The sequence below is a fragment of the Scardinius erythrophthalmus genome, assembly GCF_964197995.2.
Source record: "Scardinius erythrophthalmus genome assembly, chromosome: 1".
Taxonomy (NCBI): Eukaryota; Metazoa; Chordata; class Actinopteri; order Cypriniformes; family Leuciscidae; genus Scardinius; species Scardinius erythrophthalmus.
In genome coordinates, this window is record NC_138221.1 from 47437438 (window position 1) to 47464144 (window position 26707).

The 26707-nt window shown below is 42.2% G+C and overlaps 1 protein-coding gene across 1 annotated transcript in view; it reads right to left on the reverse strand.

The window, feature by feature from the left end:
* cacna1ia (calcium voltage-gated channel subunit alpha1 Ia) overlaps positions 1-26707 on the reverse strand; it is a gene marked incomplete at its 5' end in the record, with an annotated part of 170269 nt that overhangs the window by 81859 nt on the left and 61703 nt on the right. The window contains 4 exon segments of the mRNA XM_081383930.1: positions 4144-4172; positions 4174-4304; positions 6129-6229; positions 20510-20643. Of these exon segments, the coding sequence (XP_081240056.1) occupies positions 4144-4172; positions 4174-4304; positions 6129-6229; positions 20510-20643 (395 nt within the window).

Genomic DNA, 26707 nt, shown 5'->3' on the forward strand with positions numbered 1-26707 from the left:
CCACCGTGGTGACACTTGTGCAAGGATATACGTGTGCACATTTCCAACTCACAAAACTAATCAATGCCTGTGATGTGGCAAATTGAGCCAATGAATCAAACATCATATAGACGTATGAATTCCCCCGTGGGCTTTGTGCGATCTCTCCTATAAACGTCAGTCTCCATTTTCAGGAGGATAGTCAAGCCAGACTACACAGCACTGCTTTACTTAAAGAGCTCAGTGGTATGGCGACAACCAGGGGGGTTGGAAGAGAAAGACAGAGACAGAGAATCAGTAGGTCTGTCAGGGCTCTGCAAGGAGTGCTGGAGTGTGAATGATGTTTGTGCTAGTGCCAGTGCTCGGGCACAGCACGGCAGCGCACTAAGACGCACAGCCCAGCGTGGCACACTGCTAACACCCCACTGTGGCACAAAATGCCATTCCACTGCCAATGAGACTGCTCTCACACATGGAGATAATTGACCAATGACTGACACGCTGTTTGTGGGTCGTCACAGGTGGGTTGGTGTTAAGGAATGCACTATAAATCGAGCCCTAGAGATCATTGTGACTTTGAGGGTTGACTTTTTAAAGGAATTTCTTTCATTTGAGTCATTTTCAATGTTCGACTTGAGCAATCTAAATTGTATGTTTGGTGCCTTTAGCTCAGTTAACGCTGATGATCTTAAAGGCGGCATGAAATTAAAACTCTATTTTCTAGGGGTGTAACGAGTAGTGTAACTGTTATATCGAGATATTGCAATATAAAAATGTAATGATATGTATCGTTGCTGTAAACGATGTGATTTGCAATATTATCCAAGGCTCAGCTTACAGTTTTTATAAGGTATAATTCACCCAAAAATGTAAATTCTGTCATCATGTACTCACCATCATGTCGTTTCAAACCTATAAGACTTTCGTTCAACTTCCAAACACAAATAAAGATTTTTTTTTTATGAAACCCGATAGACTTCTGTCCCTTCATTTAAAGTCCATTCCTCTAAAACTTAAAAGATCCCCAAAATGTCATAAAGGCAAACAACATGAGAGTGAATAAATGCAGAATTAAATTTTTTATATGAACTAACAATTTACAGTTTGGGAATAGTCATTTTGTCATTCTTTCAAGCGATTAGAACTGTGATTGATTGCATTGATCATCTGAAGCACACGCGCTGGAACGACACTCCTCAAAGTGTAAGCGCAAACAATTCAAATCACCATATCACATTCAGCTTTAGTAGTATGGTTATTCAGAGCGTTTTAGATGGTTTATTCTTATTTGTATAGTGCAAAAAAACTCTTTATTTTGGCTTAAAATATCGAGAAAAGCATCGTATTGTGAGTTCAGCAAACGATTCGTCCATGCATGTTTTATTTTTTTGGATATTCATTTTTAATCCAAATATTATAACTCAGATGTCCCTGATGAAAATGACACTTTCTTTTGGTGACGAATGTCAGAATTATCCATCTGCTTATCACCACATCACAAAACAAATGCAAGCTCGCATTTATTTTTGAGTGCAATGCCCACATGTCAAAATCAATTAATAATAGAACCAAGTTCCTGCCTTACAGTGTTTCTTTTTCAATTAAATGTTACACTTGGATGCACTTCAATATGGAAGATCTGTCCCTACTTCTGTTTCATTGAGACTTTAAAGGTGCTATCAGCAACTAAATGACAGATATCACTGAAATAGGTGCCATGAGGAATCACACCTTTCATTTCTATCAAAGCAATCTGTAGATTTACATTAACACTCGCGAATATCATGATAGTTTTTTATGTCTTCAAGAGAACAAAAGTGTCACTTCTGAAGGTAAATTAGCATAAATTACTAATTGAAATGCAATAAAACGTAATAAATTATGGTGTAAAGCAAGCTGACAAAGTATTCTTACAAACTAGTTTGCTAGCAAATGCTGGCAACTGTCATCTCTTCGGGTTTGCTGAGAGGGAATGTGGTTAAAAGTGGCTAAATGGCAATATATTGAACAAAATGTCTAAAGTTGGCTAAATGGCTGAAATGTATTATATTGATTACATATACTTGTATGTAAAACTTTGAAGTAATAAATTATGGTATGTAAGTTTCGATAATCGGAAATCGCTCCAGCAGCTCACTGTTGGTTTAGTTACATAGTTATGGTTACGTAATGTTTGAAGCCAAATAAAAAAGTTCTTGTTCTTGTTATCTAACATTTGCAGCAAACGTCTGCAAAAGCTGAAGACATTCCTTATATAATACACAGTGGTGTAATTTAATCAAGTAATAACCTAGTTATCGTTATCAGTAAAATCCACTGTCGGTCGACCTCTAGTGGCGACACCTGCTACTTCGGTGACAAACAACAGTTGTGATGAAGGTGAACTCCCATGGTCCTATTTTTGAGAATGTTTTCTTACGTTGGAAGATTTGGAACGAAAGAGTCTTTGTACCTGATGAAGTGCCTCTTATGCTTACTCAAAGATACTGAAATATTGGCATTTAAAAACTCACCGTCCAACCCCAAGTAACACATTAAGGTCTACACATTCAAATTAAAGAGTTTATTTTAAAATTTAAAATTTGAATTTATTTTTTTTATTTACTTAAAACTTATAATAAACATTTTGCCATTTTTTTTATTAAAAGAAAACTAAATGTGAAAACAGAGTTAAAACTGAACACAATCTTCTGCTCAAACTGTATATAGAACCATTTTTTTATAAGATTTTTTGCTCCTTTTGTATATTGCATTTACTTGTACTTACTTCTCATACTTAAGTACAATAAATATCTCATACTTTAAATTTTTTAAAAAGTACTTATCATTTTTTTTTAACTTAATTTTACATTTTTTCCTCAAGTAATATTCTAAACAATGACTTCAAAGTCATTTTCTGGTAAGATATCTATACTTTTACTCAAGTGTGGATTTCAGGTACTTTATCCACCACTGATAATATGTTAAACTAAAACAGTGTACTATATGTTCCTTAAAAACACCATAAAAAAATTCTTTAAAAGTAATTCTTCCCCCATTAAAAGGGAAGGAGAATGTACATTTTAAAAAGACTGTAAGAGACTTTACAAAGCAGAAGAAAATCAGGCGTTCCCTCAAGAGACTATGATAGACTCTCCTTTCAAAACACTTCATCATCCTCTGAGTGTAGCGCCAGCCCGTAAATATACTCGCTGCAAGACAATAAACGACAATCAGACCTCAGCTGACGTTTAAACTCAGACATGCGCTTCTTTATCCCACACACACGCGTACAAACAAACGCACAGGGTGTCTCGCACACTGCCATGCACTGTGAGTCCTTTCAAATCCAATCACACAGCAGTGAGAGGCAGGCAGACCACGGTTGGCACGGTAACCTCAGGCAGACACCCACTCATGAATATGGACGCCAATCTGAGTTTTAATCAACTGGAGCCATCGACTGGGTGGAACCACATTTGCATTTTTAGTGGCAGGTAGACAGTAAGAACAAAAAGATGAGAGGAAAGGTTAAAAACAAGGATACAAGTGAGAAAGACTAGGCCCTAGTTTACATCTTAAAAATGTATAGGCCTACATGAAATTGAATGAATAATTTTTTATTGGCTCCCAATGTCCACGTGATCCCAAACTATCTATTGATCACATCTAGAATCCCTTCTTAGAGAGAAAGGATATTTGAAATACAAGTCCAATCCAATGATGGCGGGATCAGGCACTGAAATGCATCTTCTAGAAGATCCGGCCTCTTAAATTCAATCTCTTTATCCTTGTAAACCTAAACTGTCATCCAAATAAACCCACAGTTTGGATTCTGTGCCTATTTTCGCAATTAAATCACCATTGAAACCGTACATTCAGTCTCTCTCTCTCTCTCTCTCTCTCTCTCTCTCTCTCTCTCTCTCTCTCTCTCTCTCTCTCTCTCTCTCTCTCTCTCTCTCTCTCTCTCTCTCTCTCTCTCTCTCTCTCTCTCTCTCTCTCTCTCACTCTCACTCTCTCTCTCTCTCTCTCTCTCTCTCTCTCTCTCTCTCTCTCTCTCTCTCTCTCTCTCTCTCTCTCTCTCTCTCTCTCTCTCTCTCTCTCTCTCTCTCTCTCTCTCTCTCTCTCTCTTCTCTCTCTCTCTCACTCCCGTAAGCCCACCAGCCCTCCTCTTTTGGTACTCACAGGGTGAAGTTCTCTTCTGGGTAACAGCGGATTTCTTAATAGTCCAGCCCACAGCTGCACGCCAATGATGCCAAAAATGAAGAAGACAAAGAAACAGAGCAGAAGCACATTTCCCAGCATGGGTAGAGTGTCCAGCAGCAGGTTCACCAGGATACGCATACCTACACAAACAGAAAATTATTATGATAAGAAAGAATAATAACCCTAAGATATTCATTATTCTACAAGAAGTTTATTTTCGTATCCTTTCATAAAATGTAATAACATTTCCTGCCTCTACACAACCTTATAATATTACTCAACAAAAATGCCATAAATCAGTGTATTTTTCACTGACTACGCATTCATTTGTCACATCGCGGAAGTTAATGACATTGCCATTCTTAGGTTATTTTACGTCATCCAGTCATTTGTGCTTCATTTTATTTGCATATAACAAATTGTGTTACTATGACCATCCACCCAGTTGTGAGCTTATCATCATAAAAAATCGTGTTAAAAAAAACAAATCGTTTGTGTTCATGTGTGTTAGTGAAGCACTGCTGGGATTGAATGAAGGTGTGTGTCCGTTCTGATTGGAGAACAGCAGCATGTGATTACCACAGTGTTGGGTTGGGGGAAACACAACAGGGGACTAACAACACTGATGGAACACATTAACACACTGTGTCGTGTGTGGAAACACAAACATGTTATACACGTCAATGTGGACAGGTGAAGCGACTAGTGCAGTGAATATATGGACCTCTGGAATGAAAGCAGAATTGTATCTTTGAAAAGGCAATCACAGTTAAAAAACTTGTGGCGCAAAGGTCAATCACATGAGAGCTTAGTTTCTAAGGATGGGATGTTTTTTTGACCGCATTGTGACCAGACCTCAGTGTAATGCAAACGCAATCTAGCCATCGTGTCTGCATTCACAGGTGGACGTCACACCCCCCCTCCCCCACTGTCATTATTCCCCTCTCCAGAAATGAGAGCTGTGTGGTTTTGTGATACAGTCGAGTGTGAAGTACATCACAAATATACTGAAATGTTTGCCTTTGCACCCAAAAGTTGCAGAACCATTCATTTCTGTAAAGAACGCACATTTTTCCAGATACAGAAGCCATTTGATGTGGACAGGTGTAAACACATCGTGTCCTGATTGGATTATGATTCTATCTGCTTGATCGAATCACGGTGATCGCATTTTAATGCCAAGTGTAAATCCTGAATGTTATTTTTTAATGAACTATCCCTTTACAAAGCCTTGCATAAAACCTTGCTACAATTTGACATGCTACATGAACAGATAAGTGGATGTCTGGATGTTAATTCGATTCTGCATGCCTACATGCATGAGGGAGAGTGTGTAACAGTGTTTATGCACTGTGCTTGTGAGTGTCTTTGAAATCTGTTTTTATTTACAGGCACACAAAGACTAAATTCTACAAACATTTCCTGAACCCTCCCTTGAACGCTCGCTATCTTTTCATCAAGACTTCGAGCAGCAAAATCAAATGCGAGCTAATTCAGTTAGTATTTATATTTCATGCGCTACACCATGGCCATGGGCACAGAAATATTGATAAATCCTGGGCTTCTTATAAAAGCTCAAAGAAAGGCACAAGTTTTGGATGGGTGTGAACGTGAAGCAGAGGAATATGAATTATGGCATTTGTTCAAGGACAACTGTTTTTCTACCCAATTACAGGAGGGATTAATCTGGCTCTGCTAATGGTGGTGCAGGGAAGCAATAGCTCTGAAATCCTGTTTGATTAATTCCAGCTTTGCTGCTCTGGAAGACCTGCACGCCAAACACAAGCTACACAATGCACGCTACCGTGGCTTTGATAGGACAGGGTTTGAAGCTGACACATGAGGGTGATTTTGAGGCTTGGCATTGACACCAGAAAAAATGACACACAATGAATCGGATCATGTGTAACACCTGAGGTTGCAGATCACGGATTTTTTGGGGAAAATGTATGTGTCTTGTTTACTCACTGGTACTCTGTTGATGGCTTTGAGAGGTCTGAGAACACGCACTGTTCTGATGGCGGAGAAGTTGATGTTCTGGAGATCAAGGGAGTATTCCACCATCCTGAGAAATACAAACATACAGAAAATTACTGTCATAGCAGGGTTCCAGACTGCGACCATTTTTTGAGAATGTGCGAGTTAAAATTTGATGTGGTCGCATTTGTGCGAGTGCATGGTCATGTACTACTCAGTTAAATTCACGCATGAATTTTCCTGCATTGAACTTGTTTTAGCGCCCGCCAAAGTCTTATTTGATCGGTGAGTAATGTAGATGAACTGCTGCGCATGTTTAAGGAACGAGCAGAGAGAGAGAGCCCCGGTCGCGCGCGCGCTCTCTCTCTTCGGAGCCAGGCGAGAGTGTAAACAAGACTTCACCGTCTCCAAACTAGGCGCTGTCTTGCTCTCTCTCCCGCGCGCATATTAATCAATATAATTCGACACGGTGGTAAAAGGTCGGAAGAGTTTCCGTGGAGCATTCGGAGGTTTTTTTTTTTTCCTGAATTACCGCTGGGTGTGAATTGTGCTAAATAAGTTGCCTTATCTTCTCTGAAAAGCGTTCCGGACATTCAGCTGACATAAAAAAACAAAAAAACACTTTAATTAAACGAAAAAAACTATCCAGTGATGAAATGTTTTCTGTGTTGACACAAATCTTGGATGTCCATGTCCTAACTGCTGGGATAATCACACAACAACGCGCACGACACGTCCAATTCGCGAACTAATGACTCCTTTGAACCGATTCATTTTAATGAATGGTTAAAACAACTCATCTTTCCCACAGTGAACTCAGGAGACGTCTGAATCGGTGTACTAATCAGTAACACTTTACAATAAGGTTCTATTTATTACATAAATTACATAAAAAGTACAGTTTGCTTACTCAAGCTTAAGCTTTAAAATAAATAAAACCACTTGTTTTTTTGAAAAGCATTTGACTACATTTTTCCACACAGTGCTATCAAGAATCGATAAGAGAATCGTTAAAGAATCGAATCAATAATCAGAATCGTCAGTGGCATTATTATTGATAAAATCTTATCAATTCCCATCCCTATGTGAATACAGTAAAATTAAAATCAAACATTAAAGAACATAAAAGTTTTTTATTAGTTTTTTTTTAGAGTTAAAAGATAAATTTTTTGCTAACATGAGGTCTTGTGTCACTGTCAGTCTTATTACATCAGTGCAAAACTAGGGTATGCAGATTAAGACCACTATTCATCAGCATGCATTGATTAATCCCATGGCATGTAGCAAAAAAAAAAAAAAAAAAAGGTGCGACCAAATCATATGCTGGTGCGACCAACTGAGAAAGTTGGTAGCACCAGTGCAATCAGTGGAAAATTTAGTCTGGAGCCCTGCATAGTGTAAACAAACTGAGTGCTGTTTCTGCCAGTGTTGTAGTTGAGACCAGCTCATTAAAAACCAAGACCAGAGGAAGGTCGAGACTGAGTCCAAATGTTCTCGAGTCCATGACAAGACCAAGACCATGAAAATGTGGAACCTCACCCTTATCTGGACTTAGTCTTTACTCTGCCTTGAATGAGTAAGTCTCAACTTAAACACTGGTTTCTGCCACCCTTTTCATTACTTACAAGGGGCCATAGTCTATACTTTTGTATATACATTTTATTTTAGTGTTAGTCATTTATTATTATACCAAAAACATTCTAATTATTTTTACATGTCCATTTCTAACCTCTCTCTCTAACTGCCCTGCAAATTAAACTAGCCAAAGGTGGTTTGTCCTAGCGTAATGGTTTTAGAGGGGTTTTGAACCATCCATTTTGGTAACCATCTATTTTGATAACCATATTATTTTTTTTAAGGATTTATTTGTTTGGTTTTCATTCAAAATTATGTCATCCGCATAACAATTTGAGTGGAAAAAAATCTTCATGATTTGAGAATGATGCAAAGAGAATCAGATGGTCTGTATAGAGTTCACATTGATCAAAGTCAATATTTTAATCAGGCATTTTATTATGTATTACATATACTGTAAATCCAAACACTTCATTTATAAAATTTTAGGGCCAGTGAGATTTTCTTTTTTGAAAGAAAGAAATGAATACTTTTATTCAGTAAGGACATATTAAATTGATCAAAAATTACAGTAAAAAGCTTTATAATAAAAAATGTTACAAAAGATTTCTATTTCAAATAAATGCAGTTCTTTTTAATTTTCTATTCATCAAATAATCCGCTGTTTCCACAAAAATATTTAGCAGCAGAATGTCTTCAACATTGATAATAATATACATAATGATATACTGTATAATTGTCTTGAGCAGCAAATCAGCATATTAGAATGATTTCTGGATCATGTGACACTGAAGAATAATTTTTTTTTTTTTTTTTGCACAAAATTACTGTTTTACTGTATTTTTGATCAAATAAATCTTTCACTTCTTTCAAATTAAAACAAAATCTTGTTGACCCCAAACATTTGAATGGAATTTGGTCTTCCATCCTCAGCACCAGGTAACTCTCTGCACTCTCCACTGTAGCTCTCTCTCTCTCTCTCTCTCTCTCTCTCTCTCTCTCTCTCTCTCTCTCTCTCTCTCTCTCTCTCTCTCTCTCTCTCTCTCTCTCTCTCTCTCTCTCTCTCACACACACACACACACACACACACACACACACACACACACACACACACACACACACACACACACACACACACACACACACACACACACACACAACAAGCCGTTCTAATGCAACCCAACCGTTCATCTTGATCTGACCATGTGTACTATGTCAGGGACTGAAGTGGTGGGGGTTCATCTCTCTCGTCTCTGAGAGAGCAGCTCTGTTTGAAATAGTTACTCACTGCTCTCTGCATCAAACGGCCCTGTGGGACTGTGTGTTTGAAAATACAGGCCAGAGGGTTTCTTTTCCCAGACAGAACCAGACATTATCTGCTGTTGATCTCCCATTTAATCTGTATGGTTCATCACAGCGAACAAATCTAGATACTGCTGTGTTACCAACAGCACACACACACACACACACACACACACACACACACACACACACACACACACACACACACACACACACACACACACTTTATTTCCACCCGAGTGAGGACCATTTTAAAGCAGACACACCTCCTGTGATGTCACCAATCTCGTCAGCCTCCCTTTGACCATCTCCATGAGATGTTTTTCAATGGGAGGCATCTGTGGTGAGAGCTGAGTCACAGAACGGGACGAATGAGTCACACCGGCCACTGAGAATATAATGACAGCATCTCATAGCAGCAGCACAGGGAGTCACACATTCAACATGTCTACATAAGCACACAGCGAGAAATACTCCACAGCTCTCCAGAGCCGCTCCACTGCCAAAACCCTTCTCACATATACGCAATTAAACCATTTAGTAGCGTTTACTTTAACGGGAATGATCTGCGGGCCCATATGGAATCTGCAAATGCCGTTTCCACACTGATTTAAGGAGAAAATCTACAATGTGGATTTAAATAGGTAGGCCTAGTCGTTTTATTGAACAGTTCAAAATAAGATGTTTGTGTTTCAGTGGATAGGTAAAATAGTGTTAATGACATCAACAAAATTACTGATGAGTTTTTATGTAATCAACAATAATGAAGACATGATAAATCTGCACATTAATTATAATTAAATTATTTTATTAAAAAAAAAACAAGACTACAAGGCATTAACAATGAACTAAAAAAAAAGTAGAAAAAAATCTAGACAGAATATGATTGTTTCAAATAATCCAATAATATCAGTAAAAAGACTAAATATATGGTTTAACTTTTCACTTTATTAACATTTTATTTTTGTCGAATAAAATAAGATGCATTTTAGTCAAGAGCAAAACTTAATGAATAGCCTATGACATTAAAAGCAAACAAACTAAAAAAAACTGCAAAAATTAACACTAAAGTGAAATCCAGTTTATAATCCACCGACGAGTAGAAACAAAGAGCTAATTAAAATATTCAGTGGAGAGTAAACATCTGGTTGCAAGAGCTGCATTTCGACAGGCAGGTGCAGACATGCTGTGCCTTGATTAGAAAAGTAACCAATCATTATGACTGTACCAATGAGACTGGATGTTAATAAAAGTTGTACAAAGGGCTTATGGGATATTCATCACCCCAGTGGCATGGATTTCTCCAAAAGACTTGGCTTAAGGGAAAAGAGTAAGTAATTCAGAGTTGGAAACAGGCCAGAATGCGAGAGAGAACAAGGACATGGACTGTGTTCCTCCGTAGTACTACCACAGAAGAAAGATCGACTGCATTGCTTTTGTGGAGCTTGACAATCCCATTATGTCAATTACTGTCTGACTGACAGCAGTGTCAGCACTCGAAAAGTAGTGGGACGCTGCCACACATGCACAACTGCGGCTGCTTGTGTGGCTCACGCATGTGTGTGGCTCAGGCAGTGACAGACATACTCCTTAATAATAATAAAATCCAGGGCACAATGTTACACAATACCCATGCAAATCCTTATAAAAGATAGGCCAAAGTTTTCTCAAAACAAATATAACATATCTAACATGTCATAAGTTTGCATGATCAGACAAGCCATTTTCTTTAGTCCAAAAAGTAAAAAAATTATGTGTGATGCAAGAAAATCAGAGTAAATCAGCATCACATGGATTTTATGCGCCAGAATATAATGCAGCTGAATACTGTAATTCTAAGATAACTTGTATTTTCCATGATTTTTATGATGCCTAACCAGATTCGATTTTTATGGAATTTATCATAATGTTTCAAAACTTCCACATTAATCAAAACAATGATAATCCAATTCACACTTCAAAATCAAAATATTAAAAAAGCCCTTTTTTAACTGGCTTTCATAAAAGAAAACATGTCATATATATGTAAATTATAGGCTGCAAACCCACCATTAATCTCTACCCGTCCATGTTTGATAAAAGAATAGCATTTTAGTCCAATAGATTTTCAGTGTGGGTGGAGCTGCCCACCGCAACACTGCACAATTTATTTAAATTGTTGAAAACCTGAGAGTATTAAATACTCATTGGTAACTGATTGCATCATTACAAAATATGTAATAAATGAACATGCATGTAAAGGGGGATGTTAAGAAATTTTAATGAATGAATGGTGTGTGAATTCTGTACTGACGCTTTGCAGTTTCAGGTTCAGTGATGTGGTAATGTGTGACACAAATAGCCTTGACCTGTTTGTATTCACTGCATGCACAAAGAGTGGACTAAACTTCAGTTAATCTTAGCTCATACATTTTTTATGAAGTGGTCTAGTACAGCAAGTGTAGGGACAACGAGCCTGAAGAAACCTGAGTTAAAGTGCCTTGCTCCTGGCTACCCAGCAGATCGGCCCATGAACCTGACATTTTTGGGTCACCAGCCCCGAAACTCAAATACTATACTACCCATAACCCATCTCCTTCAAAAACAAGTTAACAAGAGGAAAGCCTCACAATAAAACTCTCAACAAGAGTGAACTGTTTAAAACTGAAGGCAGCTGCTCTACTGCCCAGACACTGCTAAGACACCATAATGTCACATCTAATGACATCCTGAAAAAGAAATTTGAGTGAGCTTTAGAGATAACCAAGTAAACATTTAAAGATTATTTCGCCATAAATACTAATCTTAATTTGAAATTAACACATGTATAAACTGCTTTTAACCACTCCATCAGCTGCTGTTTTATTCTTTCTACAAAGCACTGGACAACACACACAGGATTGTGGGATATCATAGGCAGCAAAGAATAGCTCTATTCTGCCTTCATCTCAGTAGAAGTGGATGTTATGCAAACATTGGATTCAGAGAGGCCTTGATGCCTTCCTGCCTCCATGTACCGCCTGAAACGCGTTTTTTGGCCAGAGCCGAGCCTATGTTAAGATACAGCTCACACTGATGTAAAAACTCGTTTTCTCTCTCCATCCCGCTCTCTCTCTCTCTCAATAGATTTCTCTGCTTTCTTGCATGTCTATCATGAATTATTGAAAAGCTTCAGACCAGCATAGCTTCAGGAAAACTCCCAAGTTTGACGTGTACTCGTCACTAACACGTTTCTCCCTCTCCCTCTTTTCTTTTACTCAGCCTCCTTCATTCTCTTTTTCCCTCTAGTATCTCTCTTTCTCTCTGAACACACATATTCTCTCTCCATCACTATCCAAAGTTCTCAGGATATCTTCACATCTTACAGCATCATAGCAGCTAAATCAGTGCTTCTCAACTGGTGGGTCAAGAGCAGTAGTATTATTTTTATATGATTATAGTATTCATTAATATTTTAATTTAGCCTAAATATACAAAAAAAAGTTTGCAAATGAATCTGTCGCTTGGTAAAAACTAGTCAAATTAGGCAAGATTCTACCAATCTACCAATTGGTCTGTTTTTTCACACAAAGCTATCAAAGATTTAACGCACATGGAATATCAGGTATGGACAACTTTTATGATGCTTTTACACCATTTAGGCTTCTCTGACTTTCATTATGTGAGAACGTGTTACCAGGATTGACATTAAACAGAATATTTGTGTAGTTTTGGGTGCTCAACTGGAACGGTGCTAGCAAGCAAGGTTTGCTTCCCAGAGAAAATGCGTAAATAAAATGGATACTTTGTTGAATGCACTGTAAATTGCTCTGGATTAAAAAGCATCTGCCAAATGCATAAATGTAAATACAGTATATAAGCAGTTCTTTGAAAAACGAGTCTTGAGATCCCTGTGTTCTGTTTCACTCCATTGCACTCCTTTTCCTGAGCGGCCTCTTGCACTGAACTCAAATAATACGACGTTAAGTATGAGCCGAAAACGCATCTACACAAACAAGTTCAGGTCAGCTATTTGAAAATATCTACTATCATACATACTATGCTAAATACAGTACCCCCATAAAAAAAATTCCACTGGCATTATTTGGAGCAATACTGCCGTAACAGTGGTATCATGAAGGCACCCACTGATTCTGAACATCTCATTCAATTTCAATCTCTTTCATTTTAAATTTTCATTACATCTTTACTTATTCACGCCCGGGCCTGTTGAGGAAAGCAGAGTCTTAGGTGCTCCGTCCATCACTCAATAAACACCTGCTAATCACATACAGCAGCTGGCCCTCTCATTAGCATACATAGGCTACATTATTCATTCATGCAAAGAAAGCTGATTAGAATAGAGGATCAGAGAGGGGATTGGACAGCTAAGTGAAGAACACTACATGACCAGTTATTTTGTTTCAGAGTGAGACGGGTGTATAATCGGACAACACTGTAGCACTTTAAGTAGAGTTCTTTGCAGTGTTCCTGATTACGAAATAAACGGCTCCATTTAGATGCATAAATGCAGGCTTTGGGTGAATACACACACACACACACACACACCCGCTCTTGCACTCAAAGCAAATATTCTGGCAGAAGTCAGACTGACCAGGCTGAATGATCCAAAAATATCAGCAGAGTTTTTTTTCCCTTTTTTTTTTTTTTTGCAGTGTAGAATCAGTTGAAATGTCAGACTGGCGATTGAAATGTCATATAGAGTGAGAATACCTGAGAGAGCAGGATCTCTCCCCTCAACAAACACACTGACATTAACACCATTTACACAAACACGCTTTAATGGCAAAAGGGTCCGACCCTCAAAGGCATCATGATGCCTACACGACGTCTTCAACAGAGGGACATGAGAGAACTGACCAAGCTACATTTGGACAAATTAACCACCACAGACACATGCAAATTGACACACACACACACACACACACACACACACACACACACACACACACACACACACACACACACACACACACACACACACACACACACACACACACACACACACACACACACACACACACACACACACACACACACACACACACACACACAGACCATAGAAAGAGATGAGCTTATCAATATCCTTTCCACATGGAGAGATTAAACCTGCAGGAGGCCTTTCTGCATCAAACATTCTTATAGAAGCAGTCCATCCTATGCAGACAGATACTCACCCAAAGACAAATTTGCTAATATTTTGTATAGTTTGCATTAAATGAAACCCATGGCAGGGTATAAAACCAATAAATGCTGACTAGTTTTAATTTCGTGGATGAAAGTTCTATGACAATAAGGTCATTAAACGGTAACTGACTATATCAACATGCAATATCGTTGATGAAAATGTAGTAAAAAAAAAAACCTTTACCAAAATCTCTTATTTTTGTTGAAAAAAGGGAGACAAAATATTACAGAACCCTGTACAAGCCTCTACTATGGGCTTTCATGTTTGCGGTTGCTAGATGTCAAGAGTTTAAATCCCCAATCAGAGCTTTTCTGTTAAAAGGATACATTTTCTGCCGGTGTTTTAGCTTACATAGTTGTAAGAATTGATTTTCCTGCTAAGACAAAAGCTGAGATAAAACTCACCCCTACAATAAAGCAATAAAACGCACCCTGGACAGAAGATCGCAAAGAAATAGCACAGGACATTGTCTTGTCAAACTTATCTCCTTGTTTATACATGCATTCCCCTCTCCCTCCTCAAGTCACTAAAAGTTCACTGAGATTGTCTATATATCACATATGATGTATCTTGTGAATCTATTGTTTTTCCTTTTCATGTTTGGTATCATTTTAAATGTCTCAGTGCGATTGGCAAAATGGTCTTAATTTCATTGCAGTCATTGGTATTATGAGAAAGATTGAAAACTTAGGATAATTCTGTTCTCCTCTTTGGGTGGTGTATCTTCAAGATCTCCCCTCTCCCCTGAAACCAGGTGTTACCCCCCGGGATACATGAATTGACCTAAAACAACTCTAAAAAATATTTGTATAACCCTTTTGCTCTGGTCTGGTTATATAATGGGAAGTGGCAGAGCAGTCTTTGGGAACCTGTAACCAGGAAAAAAACCCATACAGTGCTGTGTCAGTGTCTTCCCGAGGCTTACACTCAGAACACACTGACACACCACTGCGTGTCTCTGTCAGGAATGCATTTCTTACACTTGGAGTAATATTTGAGCAAGTGATGTCATGTATTTATTATTCCTGAATGGGCTTTTAATCATTTACTTGTGTAGTTGATACAATTTTTACCCGACAAATAAAATGTTATATTTGATTTAGTCTGGGCTCTCCTGAAATCATTATGACCAGTAGGTTATGAGGAGGCTGGTGCTACCCGCAGATCTGTGTCCAGGATAGGTCAAACTAAAGGCGCATATATGAACAGAGCAGGAAGCACGTCATTTGAAGACCTTTTGATTTCTGTCTATCACTGACTTGGCAAGTTGTACGGAAGTGGCTAAATAAACTACACTTTTTTGTATGAGTAAGCAGTAGACAACCAACTAAAGAGGTATTAGCAAACCCTGCACCCTCTGACCAAGATCAGACTGGCAAGACTGTGTCCGTGAGATCCACATAAACCCAGGGCGTGTGACTCTGTGCGGCATCGGGTCCCTTAATGAATGAATAATTGAAAGTATGGGATACTCAGAAAATAATCAAAGATCTAAATTAAGTCATAATCAATATTTATGATTATTTTCTAATAAGAAACACGATCTAAACTTGATTATCATTTAAAATTGGAGTCAGATTAAGCGTAGAGCTGAAGTAATATTGAAACTAAATTCTAATAAATTAAGTGAACTTCATTGGAGCGCTGAAAAGACATACACGTATTATACCTTCGCCCACACTGTTGGATTCCTTCGTTGGGCCAATGGGTGGTCTTTACATAGTCTTTACAATCTGGCAACCATATATACATGCTCTCTCAACACTGCGGAAGCAACACCAATAGCCGTGTTTCCACCCTCGGGACAGAAGAGAGCATGCTAGAGTGTGTCAGGGCCAGTCGCGTTTCCACTGTCACTTCCGGGGCTTGAGGAGTGGTCCTGAACAAAGGTGGAGTTTACCTGAGTTAGGAGACGGTCAACATAGCTGCTTATTTCCCATGTCATTATTTAAGGTTATGGGCTAACGTCAACATTTACGACATTTTAATCCATTTTCAGCTCAAAACTCACTTTCAGACACCAGCGAGTGTTTGAAATAACTTTCTTGTGATCCGATGGGAATTCTGATCACCGTAGGCAGTGATCGTCTACGTGAGGCAGAATTAAATATTTATATCCAATACTAAAGGCTACTTCTAACCATTGCGATAATAAATACACATATGTTTATGGAAAATACCAGAGACTGCTTGAAGAACGTAGACAAATCATATGATTATAATCGTATATTTATTTGGTTTAATGTTTTAGCTGTTTCTTCCCTGTGCTTCAAAAAAAACATGAACTAGTTTTTGCATTAGTTAACTCGTATAACTAATAACTCCTGTTTTCTTCTCATAAGCGCCCTCTGTTGCTCTGGCTGAAAGGGTAACAGTCTAGTGAGATGGGAGAGATCGCTCAAACCTGATGAAATCATTGCGTTTATAATTTTGAGCAAAATAATCATCAGTTTAACAATTATGCAGCATGGCGAAAGTGTTTTCACTGACTAAAACTAGACTAAAATGCCCAGACATTTAGTCGACTAAAACTTGACAAAAAAAAACAGGACAATGTTGACTAAATATAAACTAAAAAGTACATTTGACAGAGGACTAAGACTAAATTAATAAATAGCTGACAAAATAAAAAAAATAATACTAGAGATGACATGGATGGATATACAAACGAATGTCCAGACAGATAAATAGACAGATTGATTGATAGGCAGATGAGTAGACAGACAGAGAGTCTTTACTAACGTAATAAATATAGTCATTACTATATCTCAGGTCCCTCAGGTGGGTCTAGTATAACTTCAACAAAATAATTGAATAACAAATCAACCAAGCTGTGCCAAGCAGTGAGGGAATGTGCCAAAGCAAAGGAGGAAGGAACAAATTTAAGAAAGAAAAAAAGTCATAGCATACGTGAGGTATTGTGGGGAGAGACATAAATAAACACAGGCAAATCCTGAACAGAGGTTCAGAAGGGAGAGAGAGAGAGAGAGAGAGAGAGAGAGAGAGAGAGAGAGAGAGAGAGAGAGAGAGAGAGAGAGAGAGAGAGAGAGAGAGAGAGAGAGAGAGAGAGAGAGAGAGAGCGAGAGCGAGAGAGAGAGACACACATCTTGGATGTTTCAGTGCACATCAATCAAAGTGTGTGTCTGTGAGAGTAATTAGCTACCTGCCGACGGGCAGCCTCTCTCTAATTGTTCACTACTTTGCTGCAGCCTCTTTTTCCTGTTCTCCCTTCATCTCCCTCACTTTCATGTACCGTCAGTCTACTAGTGTTAATGTGTGGGGTGTACATATGTGTGTGTGTGTGTGTGTGTGTGTGTGTGTGTGTGTGTGTGTGTGTGTGTGTGTGTGTGTGTGTGTGTGTGTGTGTGTGTGTGTGTGTGTGTGTGTGTGTGTGTGTGTGTGTGTGTACTTTTGTGTGCATTTTGTGAAATGAGACTGCAAAGATGATGATTCTTCTGTGGGTGTGGGGATGGAAGAGAGAAAAAGAGAGAGAGAGAGAGAGAGAGAGAGAGAGAGAGAGAGAGAGAGAGAGAGAGAGAGAGAGAGAGAGAGAGAGAGAGAGAGAGAGAGAGAGAGAGAGAGAGAGAGAGAGAGAGAGAGATAGTGACTAAAAAAAGGCAGTAAGGCAATCTGAGCCGAGGCTGTGTGTGAGAGAGAAAGAGAGGGAGGGGAAAATGGGGAGAAAGAGGCATGTAATCTGGGTGTGTAGTTAGAGATAGCCTCACTGACTTCACCCACAACACAACAGAAGGATTAGCCAAGAGTCGGCTAGAAAATATCACACAAACACACAGACATCCCACCACACAGAAAACACACACAGGAGAGGACTTGACGTAACAGGGCTTCTAATCCAGTGTTTACCAACGAGGTGTGCAAGTAAGTACCTCAGGGGGTACTTAGAAACACTTCGATTTTACTTGGTTAAACATGTCTTCGTCCCCTGGAAGTCACAGGTTCTCATTAAAATGTGCACTAATGGTGTTGTATTTGCTCGTGGGTGATATTTCATACTTGTTGAGCTCTGGCACTTTTTTAAATTTCACCATTCAAAAAGTACAAATGATTTTATGTTAGTTAAATGTCCCATCAGGATTTCATTTTTAAATACACATCCCTCTAGCGCGTTTACATAGAAAAGTAGTGCATTGGAATAGAAAAAAACACATTCTGTGTGAACAGCCCCTAATGTCTGTTATTAGGCAAGGCCACATTACAGTTTTTCTCCATTGGTTTGGCTCATTTCTTGAAACAGAAATGACATTCTCAAAACAACATGGACAAACCTCTAAACCACTTGGCAATTGTTCACAACAGAATTGAATTTCTCATTAATTTCATCAAATTGCAAATGTCTAAGTACATGTCTCAATGTATCAGTACATCTTTGCAAACGATTAAGTACAGGTAGCCTACATTTAGCACAATTTCCAAGTGAATAGATCTTGTTGATCTAAACTGATTGTTGATTCTCAGTCTAATGGTTGTTCGCTCCAAAACGTGTCAGCGTCATTTCATTGTATAAGTCATCACATGCACAATAGTCTGTTCAGTTGTCAAAATTAGTCAAGAACATAATACCATGAATACCATATATATATATATATACCATATAATATTATTGGCCACCGGGCCACAGTGGATGTCCCAGGCCAGCGAGGGGGCAATATAACTAGGCTGCATATAATTTTCACTGTTTTTTTGTTTGTGTGTTTATATTACAGTATATTATGCTGTACACATTTTCTTTTTACTCTGATGTATGGAAGTTACTTTATGTGTGTGCATGATAATGGTTACAATTTCCTTGGCAGTATGAGTGCAGTGTGTGATGTCAAACCTTGGAGGCTACTCTTACCCTAAAATCCTATTTCTTTTTTTCAGTTTTATACACAATTGTATTCTGTTAGCTAGACAAAAAACAGTACAGTAACCATTGTCAATGGAGGACAGGGCTAAGACTGAAAGGTGGACATGAGGGATATTTCAATGGTCCTCTGCCATAGTGACAAAACATCTAAACATTTTGACTTGCAGTGCTTATACAATGTCAAAGGGACATGTGACTGTTTAAATGAGAAGGAAATTTAGTTTTGACTCATGAGTGAACTGTTTTGGGAGAGGTATGAACTTTTGCAGGTGAACCATGGTGTTGTGCCGAACCATCCACGTTATTTTGGCAAAAGCACCAAGAGTGTTGAGAACATCCGGTCTGTTTCAAGAAATGAGCCAAAGCAATTGAGAAGGATCTTTGCCATTTTCGTGGCACTGACTCTTTATATGGGAAACAAATTTAGTTTTGAAGCATGAGTGAACAGTTTTGGGAGAGATATGAGCTTTTGAAAGTGAGCTATAGTGTTGTGCTGAACTGTAAGGCTGTTTTGCCAAATGATCTTAGAGTTTTGAGAATATAATTTCTGTTTCAAGAAATGAGCCAAACCAATTGAGAAAAACTGTAATGCCCATCATTTTCTAATGAGTCTAATCTTTCAATCAGTGAATCCTGCCAAACCTGAGAGCAGCCTAGGGGTAGGGCTGCTCACTGATACAAACCCTGTACTACCCTATTGTACTTAAAAACACTTATAAATGTGCAACCAAATTGTGCAAAATGTGCTCTATGAAGAGAAATAAATATTGTTATGGGACGCATTGCTCTTAAGGTAGTATATAATAAAAACGTAACAACCTGTATAACATTATGGCTGTGTTCCAATTTGTTCAGCTTCTTAGCCTATGAGTGTTTGTTTCCTGTGAGTTAGTGTGAATAGTCTGCCAGAGAGAGAGACTATGTGTGTATATAACAAATTACAACAAGTTTATCTAGCTCTAGCAGGTCTGTCCTGCTGATCCAATGCTTCTCCTTTCTGTTTTGATGTCCTCCTCAGAGAAATATCCAGAAAAGTTTGGTAAATTAATACTCTCATAGCAGTTTTCACTTCTCTTTTTGGCACTGGAAACTGGGAGATTTTGAAAACAGCATCAAAACAACACATAGGATGCTTATACACAACATAAGTGAGATCTGAAGGGTTTGGCCTGGACAAAGGTACAACAGAACAGGGCATTCTGGAGGTAAACATGAAGTACAAGTCTCTTAGAGATGAACTTCACAATATGAACATTTCATCATATTCTACATGAGCCATTTTCTCATAACAACTGAATTTAAATTTTCAATAATACAGTTCACAGAATGCAGACGTCTCTACTTAGAAAAAATAAACCCACCCACTATATATAGGGTCACTATAGCCCGATTCACCTGCAGCTACAATGAATGGTATGTCAGGGAAGGTTGAAAGAAAACAAAAGTGCCCTTACCCTGCCATGACGATGAAAAAGTCTAGTCTGTTCCAAGTATCGCCAAGATAACAGCGATGGCCAAAGATCCCCAGAGCCACCATCTTCACCACCATCTCCAGTGCAAAGAAAATGTAGATAAATGCATCAAAAGCCTAAAAGACAGAGAGAGATCAATAAAGACACTTGTATAACACAGTGTATGTTTTGACAGGGAAAATCAAAATCTAGAGTATTGTGGCTTTGAGTCCTTATTTAGCTATCATTACGTAGTGTATTCCTAAAAGTTGACAATCACTGCATAGATTTGTCCAATTAGATGTTCTCTAGAATGAGAATGTGCCTCCCCAATACCACCAATTTTCAATTAAAATTTTCAATTTGTAAATGAAATCAATTCTTAATGATGAAAAAATAACAAATAATTATTTAAATAAAAAAGAACTAAGAAAATAAATTTGCTTTGTCGAGCAAAGATGACAAAAAACTTTTTTTGTGTATGTAAAACAGATTGAGCATTAAGGCCCGTTCACACCAAGCACGATAACTATAAAGATAACGATAAAGATAACTATATATGCGTCCACACCAGCGACCGATAACGGTCTTTTTATTCTAAGCACGCGCGCGCCCGGATGATCCAGATCCATTTTAAATGCGCGAGACCTTTAAATTAGAATGGATTCTGATTGGCTGTCAGTGTTTTATCGTTCGACAGCTGGAAAAAAATCGTTCTGAAAGTGATCCCAACAATATCGTTCCTCATATCTTTATCGTTATAGTTGTGGTGTGAACTCTGTTATTCTTTAATATGGAGAACGATTTTTAGAATTATATCTTTATCGTTATCTTTATAGTTATCGTCCTTGGTGTGAACGGGCCTTTAGATTAGTTATTAGTTATTAGAATTGCAAAGAAATAGAACTATATAGATAGAATGAGAGAATGATAGATGGAAAAAGATTACGTCGGATGACGACGATTGGGGTTTCGCTTAGAAGCCTATCACCTTCGAGTATTAGAAAACGAGCCAATGGCAATGAAATGCCATGGGTCTGCGGAATTTGCATAGCGTAACTCCGCCCGCCGCAGGGGGTATATAAGGAAGTACGCGAACACAATGCAGACATGCCTTCGCTGAGGAGCCGAGACTGGCCCCAGGCGTTTTTCAGCGGTACAGCGGAAGTGGCAGGAAGACGTAACGTCTCCGTTCCCACTCAGGGAACGAGGGTTACATCCGTAACCGAGACGTTCCCTTTCGTGGTCACTCCGAGTTACGTCGGATGACGACGATTGGGGTTCCAGTCTAATCACGCCACCTCGGCTGTCTTCCAGTGCCCTGCGTAAGTCTGAGCTCCCTGTTGTGAGACTAGCACGAACGAAGGAGTCCTACTTAACACAGGGATACCAAGGTACACTGGGAAGCATATCTCCAGAGAGAAGTATGCAATTATGCCCAGCCATTGATGGGGGGGACTTAGAATACACATATGGCCAGAGGCTGCATATGGAAGATCACTGAGGTGTCCAGCCGCAGGTGGAATTTTAAACCCCAGGGGTGGCAAGGTGGCTTGCCAAGGGAAAGACACACGCTCACAAGGAGACTTACAGCGGAATACACATGTGGGGGTCGCCCAGAGGGGGGACCATGCACATGGTGGCACCTAGTCAAGCGCAAAAGCTGAGTATGGAATTTTGGCATAACTCAGGCGTTGACATAAGCAGTGCTGGAGGAAACTCAGAGCTTATCAGACTCACCTGAGGAAAATATCGCACGTATCCCGTCCGTGGAGGGGAATGGCGAGCAAGCGAAGACACCTGAGCAGAATCTAGCACCGGCTGGTTGAAGCGAGTACATGAGAAGAAACTGGCTCTACTCAGAGATTATAAAATCTCGCGAATGTGTTGGGTGTCGCCCAGCCTGCAGCTCTACAAATGTCTGTTAGCGAGGCGCCATGCGCTAGAGCCCAAGAGGAAGCCACACTACGTGTGGAGTGGGCTTTCACACCAAGGGGGCACGGACGACCTTGCTGCTGGTATGCCAACGCAATGGTATCCACTATCCAGTGTGATAACCTTTGCTTTGAGAGAGCCTTTCCTTTCAGCTTCCCACCATGACAGACAAAGAGCTGGTCTGAGGTCCTGAAACACCGCGTTCTGTCTACATAAGCACGGAGGGCGCGTACTGGACAGAGCAGTGCCAAGGCTGGGTCTGCCTCCTCCAAGGGCAGCGCTTGCAGGTTCACTACCTGGTCTCGAAAGGGTGTGGTAGGAACCTTGGGCACATATCCAAGCCGGGGTCTCAGGATCACGTGAGAGTCAGCCGGCCCGAATTCCAGGCACGCTTCGTCAACCGAAAATGCCTGCAGGTCCCCTACCCTCTTGATGGAGGCCAATGCAACCAGGAGCGCTGTCTTCATTGACAGGAACTTAAGCTCCACTGATTGCAAAGGCTCAAATGGAGCGCTCTGCAGGGCAGTTAGAACCACTGAGAGGTCCCAAGAGGGAACGAGGGGAGGACGAGGAGGATTTAGTCTCCTGGCTCCCCTCAGGAACCTGACGATCAGGTCGTGCTTTCCCAGAGACTTACCATCGACTGCTTCGTGATGGGCGGCAATGGCGGCCACATACACTTTCAGGGTGGAGGGAGACAGCCTTCGCTCCAACCCTTCTTGCAGGAAGGAAAGCACGACACTGATGGGACATTTCGTGGGTTCTTGATGTTTAGAAGAACACCAGTTGACGAAGAGGTTCCACTTCAACGCATAGGCATGTCTCGTGGACGATGCTCTAGCGGAAGTGATGGTAGCCACCACCGCAGGTGGTAGGGTACTCAAACCTGCCTCGTCCCGTCCAGGAGCCACACATGGAGGTTCCAAAGATCGGGACGAGGGTGCCATAAGGTGCCCCGTCCCTGAGAAAGGAGGTCCTTCCTCAGAGGAATTGGCCAGGGAGGTGCTGTCGCGAGGAGTACTAGTTCGGAGAACCAGGTCCGGTTGGGCCAATACGGGGCAACCAAAGTGACCTGCTCCTCGTCCTCCCTGATCTTGCGCAAGGTCTGCGCAAGGAGGCTCACTGGGGGAAACGCATATTTGCGTAGGCCCCGCGGCCAGCTGTGCGCCAGTGCATCCGTGCCGAGCGTGCCCTCGGTCAGGGAATAAAACAGGTCGCAGTGGGACGAGTCGTGGGAGGCAAACAGGTCTACCTGTGCGTCGCCGAACTGATCCCAAATCAGCTGAACCGTCCGGGGATGGAGTCGCCATTCTCCAGCGAGAGGCCGAACTCGAGACAGCTCGTCGGCCGCCTGGTTCAGGTGTCCCGGGATATAAATGGCTCGAAGCGACCTCAGATGCTTCTGACTCCATATGAGGAGGTGGCGAGCGAGTTGCGACATACGGCGGGAGCGTAGACCACCTTGATGGTTGATGTACGCTACTGTTGCGGTATTGTCTGATCGGACTAGTACGTGCTGACCCCTGAGCAACGCCCGGAAGCGGTGCAGGGCGAGACGTACAGCCAGCAACTCGAGGCAATTGACATGCCAAAGGCGCTGGGGTCCTGTCCAGGAGCCCGCGGCAGCATGACCATTGCACATGGCGCCCCAGCCCGTGTTGGAGGCATCTGTTGATACAACAACATGCCGGGAAACTCGTTCTAAGGGCACTCCGGCCCGTAGAAAATTGAGGTTCGCCCACGGGGTGAAGGTCTGACGGCAGGCTGGAGTCACTGGGACTTGGAGCGTGCCGTGTTGCCATGCCCACCTCGGGACTCGATCGCGAAGCCACAGCTGAAGCGGTCTCATATGAAGCAATCCCAGCGGCGTTACTGCGGCTGCGGATGCCATATGCCCCAGGAGCCTCTGAAAAAGTTTCAGTGGAACCGCATTCTTGCCCTCGAACTGACGAAGACAAGTCAGCAGTGACTGCGCACGCTCGCTCGTAAGCTGTGCGCACATGGCGACCGAGTCGATCTCCATACCGAGAAAAGAGATCCTCTGCACGGGGCAGAGTTTGCTCTTCTCCCAGTTGACCCGAAGGCCCAGACGAACTAGGTGCCGGAGCACTAGGTCCCTGTGTTCGCAAACCTGGTCTCGAGAGTGAGCTAGGATCAGCCAGTCGTCGAGATAGTTCAGGATGCGAACCCCGTGTTCCCGGAGGGGAACAAGGGCTGCCTCGACGACCTTCGTAAAGACGCGAGGAGACAGGGCTAGTCCGAAAGGGAGAACCGCGTACTGGTATGCCTGTCCCTCGAAAGCAAACCGTAGAAATTGTCTGTGTCGAGGTAAAATGGAGACATGGAAGTAGGCGTCCTTCAGGTCGATCGCTGCAAACCAATCCTGCGGCCGCACACACTGGAGGATGTGTTTGGCCGTTAGCATCTTGAACGGCAGCCTGTGAAGGGAGCGGTTCAAGACGCGTAGGTCGAGGATCGGCCGTAACCCACCGGACTTCTTGGGTACAATGAAGTAAGGGCTGTAGAAGCCGGACTTCATTTCGGCTGGAGGGACAATCTCGATCGCACCCTTCGCCAGCAGGGTGGCGACCTCCGCTCTCATGACAGGGGCATTGCCACCGACCATAGTGAAGCGGACTCCCCTGAAGCGGGGAGGAGATCGCGCGAACTGAATCGCGTAGCCGAGCCTGATGGTTCTCGCGACCCAGCGGGACAGTCTGGGAAGCTCTAGCCAGGCCTCCAGAAAGTGCACCAGCGGGGTCATACGAACCACAGACGTACCGTCGGTGGGGCAGCGAGGCGGAATGACCGGCACCGGCGAGGGTGGCATAGCGGCCCTGTGCGGGGGCACGGTCATTAACCGCGTCCTGCCAGAGGAGGCCAGGGGAGGGCGCGCGTCCCACGGGGGCGTGCTCTGGCAGGGGTCTGGCGACAGAGGGGGATGAGAGGAGCGAGGCCCGTGGGCGGCGCGTGCTGTCATCCCGCACCTCTGGGACAGAGGAGGGCGGCAGTGGCGGGACCCAAGGGTGGCGCGCACTGCGGCCCTCGGGCTCTGTGGGCTCAGGATTGGGATTTTCGATTCTGTCTTTAACCACATTAGGGTGCTGCCCGTCGTGGGACGAGCAGCGGGGAGTGGAGAACAAAAGATTCTCCCCCGGCCCTCCACCGGGGGAAGGAGTGGCCCTGCTACCACCTCCTGAACAGAAAGGAAAGCCAATCCTGAGCTGCCCGTCTCAGGAGCGCCGCTTAGCCTGGCGTTTAGCGGGCGGCGGGGCTGGAGAGGGCTGTGGCGCCTTCCTGCGGCTTCCTCCACGACGCGACCCCGATGACTGCTGCTGGGGCCGTGCGGGAGGGGCGGGAGCCGCAGGAGGGCGCCCTCGGCGGCGAGCAGGCTGAGGACTCTGAACCGGTGGCTTAGCAGCAACAGCACGCCGGGGCAGAATATGTTTAATGGCCTCAGTCTGCTTCTGAGCAGTCGAGAACTGTTGGGCAGCCTTCCAGGACCGCGTGACTTCCTCATGCACTTCCGGGAAGAAAGGAATTGGGGTTGGGCGGCGACGGGTGTCAGCGGCCGCTCCCAAAAATCAATCGTCCAGCCGCGAGCGCACTGGATCAGGTGGCGGGGACCACTCAACACCAATGGCCGCGGCTGCCCGGGAAAGCATGGCGGTCAGCTCGGGATCAGACTCGGGCAACGCTGACACGCCCGTGGGCGGCAACGCAGCCGAATCCTCACTTCCCGAGGACTCGCGCCCACCTTGTGATGCCGCGATCGACATAGTATCTTCCTCTGGAGCTCCAAACGAGACGCGCTGGGGCTCCGAAGAGGGACCAGCGGTCTCAGTCTGTACATTCGCGGGTACCACTGCTGAAGAGGGGTGTGTGGACCGCGGACGTGTCGGCGGTATGTCCCACACAGTCACCCTCAGGTCACCCCGGCCACCAGCCGAAGTACTAGCCCTCTCGGAGTCAGTAGATCGGGGTGTGGGTAGGGGGACTCTCGCTCTGGTGAGTTCATTGAGTCTCGACCGCAGCATGGAGATGGTCATGTTCCCGCAGTGAGAACATGAGTCATCCATGAACGCTGCTTTAGCGTGATCAACGCCCAAACACGCTAAGCAGTGTTCATGCCCATCAGAGAAAAATATCTCGCGACCGCAACCAGAAGTGCACGGGCGAGGCATCTTTAAAAAGACGTGCCGCGTGCAAGCTCTTTTTGTGAGAGGATAAACTCTGCGGATGCTGAAGCGAACAGGGAGAAACACA